This window comes from Maylandia zebra, linkage group LG10 (genome assembly GCF_041146795.1).
Source record: "Maylandia zebra isolate NMK-2024a linkage group LG10, Mzebra_GT3a, whole genome shotgun sequence".
In the NCBI taxonomy this organism is placed as follows: Eukaryota; Metazoa; Chordata; class Actinopteri; order Cichliformes; family Cichlidae; genus Maylandia; species Maylandia zebra.
In genome coordinates, this window is record NC_135176.1 from 22,942,086 (window position 1) to 22,954,316 (window position 12,231).

General features: G+C 39.6%; 2 protein-coding genes across 4 annotated transcripts in view; one reads left to right on the forward strand and one right to left on the reverse strand.

Moving 5' to 3' along the window:
* p4ha2 (procollagen-proline, 2-oxoglutarate 4-dioxygenase (proline 4-hydroxylase), alpha polypeptide 2) overlaps positions 1-837 on the reverse strand; it is a 43,869-nt gene extending 43,032 nt beyond the window's left edge. The window contains exon 1 of one of the 3 annotated variants that reach the window (XR_013100617.1): positions 667-837. Coding sequence is in view for 2 of the 3 variants with exons in the window: in XM_076889347.1 (XP_076745462.1) it covers positions 667-727 (61 nt within the window). In the remaining variant the exon portion in view is untranslated. The remainder of the gene's footprint in view (positions 1-666) is intronic. The other 2 variants (XM_076889347.1, XM_076889346.1) reach the window with 2 other exon arrangements.
* Positions 838-960: 123 nt separating this feature from the next.
* The window catches only part of pdlim4 (PDZ and LIM domain 4), a 46,763-nt gene continuing 35,492 nt past the window's right edge, over positions 961-12,231 (forward strand). Inside the window, exons 1-2 of the mRNA XM_004561735.6 lie at positions 961-1,208; positions 12,046-12,197. Of these exons, the coding sequence (XP_004561792.3) occupies positions 1,116-1,208; positions 12,046-12,197 (245 nt within the window). The 5' untranslated portion in view covers positions 961-1,115. The remainder of the gene's footprint in view (positions 1,209-12,045; positions 12,198-12,231) is intronic.

Genomic DNA, 12,231 nt, shown 5'->3' on the forward strand with positions numbered 1-12,231 from the left:
CATGTGCATGTAAGGCATGCCTTCCTCTCCACTCAGATTCAGCCACATGCTGCACGACTGATCAGACGATGCTTCACAGTGTTAAAGGATAATGACGGAGAGCGTAAACGCAACCCAAAAATTTCTCAAGGCAAAGAAATGGGATATTCTTCAATGGTCAAGTCAGTCACCTGATCTCAACTCAGCAGAGCATGCTTTTAGTTATTAAATCCAAAACTGAATGCTGAGAGACCCACAAACAAGTAAAAGAAACAGTAAAGCCTTGGTAGGTTGTAGGATTCAGGTAGTCACAACGCAAAGACTGCAAATGAAGAAACTAAAACTAAGAATGAAAAACAATCCTTAAATTAAAAATGACGTTAGTTTGTTCAGTTAATCTGACAATTGGAGCCTGTGTATAAAAAGGGCTGTAATTCCTAAACAGTTAGTGGAAAATGTTTGTTAAACCCCCTAACTTGAAGCTGAAAGTTTGCACACATATTGACTGATTTAAAATCCTCTGTGGTGGGATATAGAGGCAATACAAAATGTGTCTTTGTCCAACAAATTATGCCTTAAACTAGTGTACTAAGAATGGCATGTATAACTGTAACTCATACAAATGGAAAAGAGTCCCTACTAAAGAAGCAGTTGAGAACAGAAAGTGGCAGATGAATAAAGACTTACCTTTTGTTACTTTCATTGAGGTAGAGGGAGTAGAAGTGAATGAATGACAAGTCAAACACATTTAGCTGATAATGGCATGCACACTATATTCACTCCATTAACATTTGCACAAACACTGCCTCGTATGTGACATATCACCACTGGAAGTCTCCACACGCAGCAGCCACGACACCCAGCATCGTCCCCTCCCACTCTCTCTGCTATGGACCGGGCGAAGGCGGGCACGGCAGCCCGTCGTCCTACGTCAGAAGCGGCTTTGTTATTTAAACCTGAATCAAGCGAAGAGGAAAGTTTTCAGAGCCGGGGCAGCGTTGCCTAGCAGCTAGGCATAGGACTGTGGCTAGTTCACGTTCCCTGTTTTCATCCGTTTATCGAGGAACCACGGACACTTCCCCGTCTCAGCCTGCCTGTCATTTATCTGATATTCTCTCACAGTCTTTTTGGCAATCATGACCCAGACCGTGACACTCAAGGGACCCTCACCGTGGGGTTTTCGGCTGGTTGGAGGACGGGATTTCAGCACCCCGTTAACTGTCTCCAGGGTAGGTAGTAATTTTGTCGTCTCTTGCGTCTGCGTGTTTATCCATTCATTGAGCTGTGGGAACAGACAGGGGATATTTGGCTGCTTTAAGTGAAGTAGGAAAATAAATAAATAAATATATATAAACTGAGTCAGGTTGGAAGTTGCTCAATGAATTAATCTTAACAGGTCTCAGATGTCTGCTAGCCCTAACGCCAGTGTATAAACGGGAGCTTTACTCTCAAAGCAGACAGATGGGGGCGTCTAATTTCTGGCAACTGAAATTGCCAGTACGGTTTAGTGAGTCATTGCAGTTGGCCGAACAACACTTATCGACGTTCAAAATCATCAGTCTCAACATAAACAGAACGACACAACACAGGGATATATTTATATAGTTTAGAAAAAGTGTTTTATAATTTGAATGAAACTAAGGCTAACTAATGCCAGTGAACCTATCCTTCATAGTAATATAAACTCTGTGACTTAAATACTTAATACTTATAAATAATTATAAACTATTCTACATTTGGATAACCTGGCAACAACTCAACTGGTTTTAGTTTTTTTTTTTTTTCTTTTATTAACTTTTTTTTTTTTTTTTTTAAAGAAATGGCATTTGTGTTAGTTTTAAAATATATAATATTACACTATATTAATAAATCTTAATTAATCACTATTAATATTATTTATGGTAGTACCAGAACCAGTAGATGTATTGTTGATAGTAATCACAAAACCTCCTGAACTTTCCTGACCTTCACAATATGGGTCAGGAGTCAGTGTGCTGGCAGTTTGATCTGGCAGTAGCCAAAGGTTCTTCTCGGCCAGGATAAACACAGCCCGGTCCTGCTGCAGGCCTTACAGAAGGGACGGAGGGGAGGCGCTGACATTTGTTTTTCATCAGAGCTCATTGGTGTTGCTGAGGGATTCCAGGTGTTGTGCTCAGCTGTACCACCAGGCCTAAAACTACCCTTTAACTACAGACCTGCAGCACCTCAGACAAGAGGTTCACCTTTTAGATTTATGACGGCTGATAAACAACTTTGAGAGAAGAAGATGAACTCCCGAAGGTGACCCAAAGCGCTCTTTTTAAACCTAATAAAATATTATGTTTTTTAAAAAAAAGTTGTAATACAATGATGTGGCATGCTTCGACTCAGAGGGTGTCGTAAAACCTCGAGAGGTTTACTTGCTAACTTGACGCTTTTGACTCTGCAAACAACCTTAAAAGGTAGTTGAACTCTGCAGCTTAAACAAAAAATAGACATCAGTCATGATATCAGCCTATATATCAAATATATAATATCTTCAGGAATCATCAAGTTTACTGTCTCTTTGTCTCTTTTCAAACTAGTGTAGTGGCCAAGGCAATAATTGTTTTGGGAAGAATGAGAGTTAACAAGCCTGTTGCAACCTCCTTGAGTTGTTTAGAATATTTCAATGGCATCTCAGGCTTTCCGATGCATGCCTAACTTCTTAAATAATTTGTTCAGCAAGCAAGTTGTGGTTTCAGGGTAATTAATCACACAATTTCTCACCAGATTAATCTGTGCGTGTATATGTGGGTGCCAGTGTTAAAAGCATGGCATGCATTGTGAAAGAGTTTCATAACTCTGCGGTGATGGCATCAGTAAAATTAATTGCAGGTTATATTTTACAGAAAGAGATGGCAATAAAAAACTGTGCTCACATGGAAGAGCTGCAGCAACAGCAATAGGGGATTTTTGAGTAACTCCAAAAACTTGGCTTGATATTTAGACAAGGAAGCAGCTGCTGAGATGTAAGCATATTTAGCCAAATATGTAATATCAGAGGCCTAAATACAAAGTGATTTGGCTGAAAGTCTCGTCATTACACTGCCACTTAAAGACCTTTATTTGCTTCTTGCCGGTCATTACAAACTCCTTCAATGTCCAATTGACACTGGCTTTAAACATAAGGAAAAAAAAGTGTTTTAATAACAGAACTTGATCCTTCAAATTCAGAGTGATGTAAAAACCAGAAAATATGTGACACTGATTCTCTGGTGCGGAAGTGTGTGAAGTGATTTATTGTTGCTGAAGTGCAGGAGTATCTCGTAAACCTGCAGTTCATCACATACTTGTTGCATTCTTGCTGTACGGTGCATGCCCAAGACAGCAGTTTGAATGCACTGAATGGTGACGCAGAAAGAGTTATAGAGGAAGAGCATGTTTGTGTGTGTCAGAGAAAGATACTTCATGTAGTACAGTAACTAGAATGCCTCCTCAGAGGGTATTTAAGCACCATGTAAGCATTACACAGGCTGGACTATTCAGATAGTTCTTAGTATGTTGGCTTATCCAAGAAAAGAAGAGAAGGCTGAAGATGAGAACTAAATATTAGGAGTTTTTGAGTGTTAGATTATTTTACACAGCCCTCCCCTCATCTAATGTCTTTCAGCAAGCATAAAAGTGAATGTCATGCAACACCTGCACACTGAAAGTTGTAAATACCAGAAAGCAAGTTATGATGGCAGCAGCTGGGTCTTTGCGTAAGGTGATAATCTTCCTGGATAAGCTGATTAGTCCCCTGCCAGCCCTTTAGGACTTCAGCTCGTTAATGGGATATGTTTATTTGACACTAGAAACATTTGCCCAGATGGCATGTGTAGGCATGGTGGGTCTGGTTGTCAAATGGCTTGGTGTGGATGAGAGACATTAAATAGCTGAAAAAAACATTCCTTGATATCTCTGTAGAAGCATTTAAAGAGAACATGTTGAATGTGAAAGCTGTGATATTAGCCATTTTGTTAAAGTTACTTCCAGACAGAAGGTGATGCAGGACACTTGTCAGATTTGCCAGCTGGAAAACAGTCACCTTCCTGGACAGGAATTCACAACCGAGCGTTGGGTGAATAATGATCCAAGCAGTGCACAGTGTCTCTGCGTTCCTTCTTTTTCGCTCAACCTGCTGCATGGCCTCTGCAAGATGAAGTTTTCAGACAAGTCACAGTAGGGATTTAGTTTTTGTTTATGAATGTAAAGGCCAGTTATTCACACATCAAATTCTTCTTTTAGTTGTCACAAAAATACAGATCTCCAAGTTAAGACTCTTTAATCTTCTAATGTCTAAGCCTTTATAGGTTAAAGTTAGGCAACCATAACCCTAATCCAGCCTTAAACTCTATTTTTGGAAAAAGGCAAAGTTTGTGATCATTATTTGTTCCTGACTGGGATAAGATTATAATACCAATAAAAATGACATATTCTGACTGTCAAAGATGGGTTAGAGTTGGTGTTAAATCATAGTCCACTCGCAGGAAAACTAATATGAACTGCAGCTAGTCACTTTCTGTCTTTGTGGCTGGTGTTTGCAGGACTTTACAAGATAAGGAGCACAAAGAGAAAATCAGTTATACCATGCGTCATTGCTCACGTTCTGCAACACTATCACAATCCTTTAATCAGCTGTTTTTCATGGAATATGATCGAATACATCTTTAGTCTCAGTGGACTAAATGACTCAACCAAGTCATGTCATCCCACAATTGTTATTCTGCTTGTATTAGGACACTGGAATTACTGAAAATGAATTAAGAGCAAATGCAATTTCGGTGCATTGCAGGTATATATCACAGAACCTCAACACCACTGTACATCTGTCATATAGCAGAGACAGGATATTCAACCTACAGCCACATGGGTTATTTCTCAGACACTGCTGTGTATAATAATCAGCTTCAAGTTGCTGTCTGGGAGCCTTTTTTTCTCTCTAGGCTAGAATTACAGATGCTGCATTTCCACAACAAACTGAGCAAAATATAACAGATGGGTACCCTTGAAGAACTTCCTGTTGTCAGTGAAGCTGCTGAGCTCTTGAAACAGTACAGGGCAGAGGGAACAATGAAAGTCCTTGGGTGGTTTCTAAGTTTTTCCTGTTCATCTGGTTATCTGATGTATGAAAGTGGATTTCAGTGATTGTTGTTATTATGATATCCATGCTGCAGTTAGACTTCAAGTGTTCTCTAGGGGGAAAGAATTGGGCGACTGCTCATATTCTCAGAAAACATGTTTGTTTCAGTATATTTGCTGCGAAACTTGCAAAAGAATCTTCTGGTGGTCTCATGATCTTGTACAACATGTTCAAGCATCACATGGTGAAAGGAAATTTCAGGGAAAGCACAGCACATGTGCAAAAAAAACAGAAGACAAAACAGTCAGTTATTCTGCTAATCTGATTACAAATCAGATTGACTGGAACATCTCTGCCATTCTAGATGCACTTGAATGCAACTGTAATTACTTCAACAGGGCACTCCCATTTACTTGGGTTCTCATTTATGTCTGACCTTGCATCTTTAATCATCAACTTCAGTGTTGCTTATTGGTCTTGGCAGATTGAGCCTCTTTGTTTGAGCGTGAATAACACAAACCAGTTGGAGCCTCACACTCCAGGCGATGTATTGGGTTTTCAAGGTCATAACCATGGTTCTTATCTCAGGTCCAACAAGAAAACAAAGGCCTGAGACATTGCCAGAAAATTATTCTCTCTGTTGCTAAGATGTGCAACTCGGCGCTCCCACCCAGCTCAAAGTCTCTCTGTGGACTTTATACACGAGTACAACATCTGAAAATGACAGGCTCTTCTCATTTAAGTGTCGATCTTGTGATTTGCAGGTGAGGAGACATTTAGATAGAAAGCTCTGGTTGAAACTTCCCAGAATAAACAACTGTTGCTTTAGCAGTTTTTAAATAGCTGTAATTCATTGTGAGTCACATCTTAATTACACGGCTTTTTAAAAGTTGGTGGAACAATACAGCAGTCTTGTGTAAACTATTGTCTGTGTACTAGCTCTCTGATCAGTAATCCTGTAGGTTCCTGTAGGCCACCACTCCTTATTATCTGTGAATCTTTATTCTACTTCTTTATTCTACTACCTGGTCTGAAAAGACTTGTGATTGGCCCAAGTAAGTTTTCCAAAGACTGAACTTGAATGAGAATATGATAAAAGGGTATTATTTGTGACACCCACTCACTCCAAACAGTTTTGCGTACTGCAGCTTTAAGTATCACTGCAGAGCAAATAGGAACTTTTCAGGAACTAAGACAAACACCAAAGGACATTTTAAAGTCCCTGTGTTACCTTGAAAAAACAAAATACAAAAATAACGTATAACCTGTCAGATTACTTCATCGTGAAGATGATGTCACACTTGAATGAGTTTTGATGCAGCACATGCAGCGCGTAATGTGCAAACACACATAATCAAACATTTACACATTTACTCTTTTCTTTCCTGTGTTCTCAGCCTCGTTGCTTCTCTCGAGTACACGTCCACAGCGAAACCGCACTCCAGCATACTCACCAAACCTCAGCGTGCCACATGATGACTCTGTGTGACATGAGGCTGTCATTTGCTAACCGCTGTATCTGTTAGCATTTAACTGTGTCACTGTTTGTGGAGTAGCTTCTTACGGGAATGGGGATGAATGTTTGGATTGCCTAATAACCAGTTGCTAAAGTTTCTTTATGCACTGTTGATGCTTCCCTGCCATCATGACTGCCTATCTTATGCTTGAACACCTTAAGTGACCTTGCCGCAATAACAAGTGCCAGGTTTCTCTCTACTTGACATATATCGTACCACTCTTTTTAGGTTAAATCTAAGTTCTTCTTTACAGATGATAAATAAAAACATACTGAGGAAAAAAAAATACGATGACTTGATTGTGATTCAATCAAATAGCAATTTGATGTATTTCCAGTTCACTCACTACCTGGGTAGTGGGCAATGTTCCCTCTAAGCTGCGCACGTGCGCAATTGCGCACTGCTGGCACGGTCTCTGCGCACAGAAAATCTGTGTTGCGCACAAAAGAAAAAAATCTAACCTGCATTGAAATTAAAATGAATACTTTAACAATTCTGTTTTGCAGTGTTAGTCAGTAAGTGACTGGCTGCTCCAGTATGGGATTAGAACGATGCCACCTTATCCCATAGTCCAGCCAATGATGCGATTCACATTCGTATACGCAGCTAATCAACGTCGTTGACAGGCTATGACAGCGTCCTTATGTGCCGACACCAGTGTTTTAACTAGCAAAGCGGCGTGGCTGATGTGGAGTGAAGCCACGTTAATGACAACGTGTACAACCATCGGAGATGTGAGCAGGACAGACGGAACTGACGTCAGTAAATTGTGTTGATTGGCCACGTAAAACCAGAGTTGTGATTTAAAAAAAAAAAAAAATGCAATGTTTGGTTTTCTTCCTGAATACTGTCGTTGTTTATATTTACTGCGGAATAAACGGTAAAAACTGCGTTTTATAAGAAAAAAGGCTCGAAAGCGCTCTCCGCCTGTGAGCAAAAACAAACTCCACCCCCCTCTCCCTTTCCTCCAAAAAAGTACCATGTCAACCAATCAAAAAATGATATGGCAACGTGGCATCTAGTTGTTAAGAAACGGGGGGAAGTTTTAGGAGTGACGGCGGTGTTTTGAGATGTGAGAGATTTGCGACTTTTAGCGCAAATCTTGTGTAGTTAGTGTGTAGTGTAGTTTTGTTGTGTGTGTCAGAACAATGAGGCGACTGCTGAATGTTACAGGAGTGATACATCTCCTGTTGTCAGGCCTGCAGGTATCAGGCTGTTGTTCTCCTTTATCTCATAGTGGACAGAAATTATTTTTTGGAGTGGCACAAATAATTTGTGTGGCATCAAATTTGACGCAGAACAGCTGATTGTTCTGTAAATAGTTTGAAATGTTTATTTAAAAATGCGTTGGCTGCATTTTTAAAAAAAAAAATAGCTGCAAAAAACTTTGTTGTTTGGCAAACTGAGTTACTTTTTTGAAGAAGTAACTATATAATTAATTGCCCAGCATTGGTCATTATATACTGTATTTTGCAGACAGAGAGCTACAGGACTTTACTTCCAATAGTGTTACCATACTACACAGGTCAATGACTAGATTTTTTTTTTTTTTTTAAATTTTCATTGTTAGTGGGCTAAAGCAGTTAATTAAAAGTAGTCTAACATAAATGTAAATGCTGTAATTTGATTATTTTAATAAACCATGTAACTTGGATGTATTAGATGCTGGCGTGACCACAGTGCCCACGTCTGATGTCGCTCACAGTGGTCCATGGGATCGCTCAGGGAGTTTGTGTGTTTGCTCAGACACATGAAAAATTAGAGGGAACATTGGTAGTGGGTAACCATGCATCATTAACAGCCCCACGCAGGAAGGGTTTTGTTAAGATAATGCAGATTTTTGTAGACTTGGTTTTAGCACTAGCCTCATTGCAGCAACATATGTCAAAGTAATCCATTGAGGTCATAACAGTTTTTTCTTAGCTCAGCTTTCCCCTTTAAGGATGATAGCATTGTAGATAACTCATGTGACTGTGACATTATTCTCTACCAGAAAGGTTCTAACAGTTGGTTAGTGTTATGGTTTCTTTCTAAATGTAACCAAGTGGTTTTGTTGCCTGTAAGTTACAAACCTGTGAAAGAAAAGGAAAAATTATAATAAAAAAGAAGTCCTGATCATGTTATGTCAACACTGATTTTTGGTCTCACTTGCAATATAAACCTCAGTCTCCTGGGTGAATATCCTGCATTTGATCCATATGTCACACACTCCACTTCCTAATGGCTTCACCCAACTTTCTAAAGCCTATATGACCGTTAATTGATACATTTAGCATAATCTACGGAAACTAAACTCTAGCAGCCAGAAAAACAACACGATTGCTGTTGTTTTTAATTAAATCCTTAGATATCTGTGGGACAGGAAAGTAGGTTTACTGGGTGAAAGTTAGATTTGAATTCACACCGAATGATATAAAGCCTCTAAGTCAGGTCATTTTGTTTAAATGTCTTTTCTCCCCCTCCAGATTGTACAGGAAACCCCGTTTCATTGTTGACAACAAATTTAGTCACATCATTTTTGAGGAGATTGATGCTTTTCATCCTTGAGTTACATTTTTTTATTATTATTTTTGCCAACATATGAAGCAATAGGAAATGGATCACCTAACTTGTGGTATGCTGTTGTGAGTAAAAAGACCACAATGATATGACATAGATAAACAAAATATCCATTTGTTATTTAAAAGCTGTTTCGCAATCGTGTAAACTTTAACGCTCTGTAGATCTAAGTAATTACATCACACACAGAGTTAATATAGCACATTATGCGTATGCGTGAACTGTGTAGCTCTACATCATCCTTACATTTCCTTGCAGATGGGAATCTTTTTCTGTTAGTCACTCCATAGTCATGCTATTGTGGTGCTTGGCATACTACTATATGTATTTGTTTTTAGGTGTACTAGTAAATGTATTGGAATAATTCGCTATGCTGCATGGCCTGACGCTGAGGTGATCTTACTCTGTTGCTATTGCATGTCCTTCATTCCACTTTGACACAATCCAGACATAAAGCAAAGACACACACAGACATCTGACATGCATTCTCACAGGGGAGGTTGTGCTAAATGACAGGGGCAAACTATAACCTCCAGTTAGTGTCTGTGAAAACAGGCACTGACAAACAAGAATCCACTATGTTTCCAACTCCAAGAAAAGCTTTGTTTGTGCCTCTGCTCCTTTGAAAGGATCTATCTTGAATTTACAGAACTTAGATTACACTTGCTCAGTTGTTTATGCCAGGCTTCTACAAGAAGCAGCTTATAAACAGTGCAAGCTTAGGTGGGTTTGCATTTCCCAGGGACTCACCGAAACACACAAACCTACTCATACTCCCCACAGTTTACCGGAACTGAGTCAGGGACATTGGGCGGTCAGAGGCTGTAAATTAGGAATTCCACATTTGAACCACACGACTCGGCTATTAGTGCTTCGTGGAGCGTGAACTTGTATGCCTTTGCTCTTGAAAGGCTCCTCCCAGTTAGTGAGTCTGCTTCTCTTTTACATGCAACTGTCTTTGGATTCTGTTTATTTTTCCAGACTTTCAACCAATCATATCTTTATTTAGCTTTAATTAGATTACTGAAAAGTGCTTGTGAAAATGTGTTAGATCATGGTTTTTCAGCCTCCAGAGACAGTATATCTTAAGGTTTAGCTGTCATTGCAGTAGACATTATAAGAGGGTGTGGAGTTTGGCAGAGAGTAGTCTGGTATGAAGATGAATGAGCTCAAAGAGTGATGCACTTACCAGCTCGCATGATGAAACAAAGATTAGTCACAGACCCTTGATGTACAGGAGTAATAACAGGATGCTCTCCAAAACCATCAGTTTCCTTATCTTCTTATCCTGATAAATGAAAAGCAGGTTTCTGCTTTTTAGGTTGCCTCATAATTTCTTTAGGATAATAGGGCTAGCAGGCTAGTGTGCAGTCATGCGCTGTAGCTTTTTTCTTTTAGTTAATTTAGAGGAAACAGACCATTTCTCCACCCCCCCACCACCCCAGGGACCAATCTTTTGGTTTAAGAGAAATAATGATTTCAGTCAACCAAGATTTTGATTGGTTGAGTACAGCCCTTGTGACCAACTGGAAAAAGCAAGTCCAGATGATATAAAAATGTAACATATTATTGCTTAATATTCCCCCCAAAATGGTGCAACTACACAAATCATCATCGAGCTGCAGGAATCTCACATTTAATGGCTGGGAAAATACAGACAAACTAATAGCCATGCAGGTCACTGTTCACAGCACATTACACATGCAAAAAAGACTAGAGACATGATGACAACTGTTCACTTAGCATCATGATTTTTGTTTCACTGCTATAAAAGACTTTTTTTGCTCTGCAGCCTGCCAGATGACAGCGACTTGTTTTACTGCGGAGGAAATAAGCTGCAGTTTCTTCTTATTAATGTCAGACAAAACCATATGATCAGTCAGAGGCACATGTTTGTGTATGTGTAATAATGCAAAATTGATATCACATGTGACTGCCCTCCCCCTTACTCTCCGTTGGGGCTCAAATATCCACTGGCCAGGAGAGTTTTTCGGAAAGAGAGATCACAGAGAAGAACCTGCTCTCTCTAACTCTTGAAAGAAAATCCACATTAAAGAGGTGGGGACATGCTGTGCAGAAATAAAAAAGACAAAAGGAAATGCATTAATTATATAAAGAACTTATTGCACAGATGCCTGGAAACGAGTCTAACATTACACAGATACATTGTTGTTCAAGGTTCATGTGCATGCCTGGTTCAAAAGTAACATACTCCCCAGACTTGAAACTTCACTGTTTCAACTTGAGCTGATTATAAAATTACACATGCATAGCCTCAGTGAGGTATTGGAAATTTCTTTTTTTTTTTTTTTTTTTTTTTTTTTTTTTTGGCAAAAGCTACAACCATTAGGTTAGTTAATGTAGCATACACCGAATTATCTGCTTATTGGCCTGCTGTTTAACCATTCTACACATATGAAAAGAGGGGGAATAAAGAACCAAATCAAATACTCTTAGCCATTTGTTTCATCTTGTGCACATAGATGGTTATATTGCATGGATGGTGCTACATAACTGGAGTTCATTAAATTCCCCCAACCCACACACACGGCTTAGCAACTTTTCTGATGAAAACCCCTGATATGGATTTACTGAATTTGAAAAGACCGGGTATATAAAGTGTTACCCTTCCTTCCAGGTATTTCACCACCTTTAAAAGTGAGAAGACGATTCACCTGGGTCATTGTTGAAGGCTTTTGACAGTGTAAACCTGGAGTGCTGCCCCAGGTGCTGTGACATAAATCAAAGACTGGCTTCTCTGTGATGACGCTCCCAGGCTAATTCTCTTTTTCTCACCAACATTTTGAAACCACTTATAATGGCTCTTTATTTTCTCTTTTCTTTTCTTGGGTGTGCTTGGATTGTTGTGTGTGTCTGTGCATATCCGGTATGTGTGAATATTGTTAGGTGACACCTGGCAGCAAGGCAGCCCAAGGTGACCTGTGTCCAGGCGACACCATTCTGGCTATCAACGGTGACGCGACAGAACACATGACTCACATGGAGGCTCAGAACAAGATCAAAACCTGCACTCAGCAGCTTACGCTCAGCATCAGCAGGTATGGAAACATGAGACTACCCTCACTGGAAAAC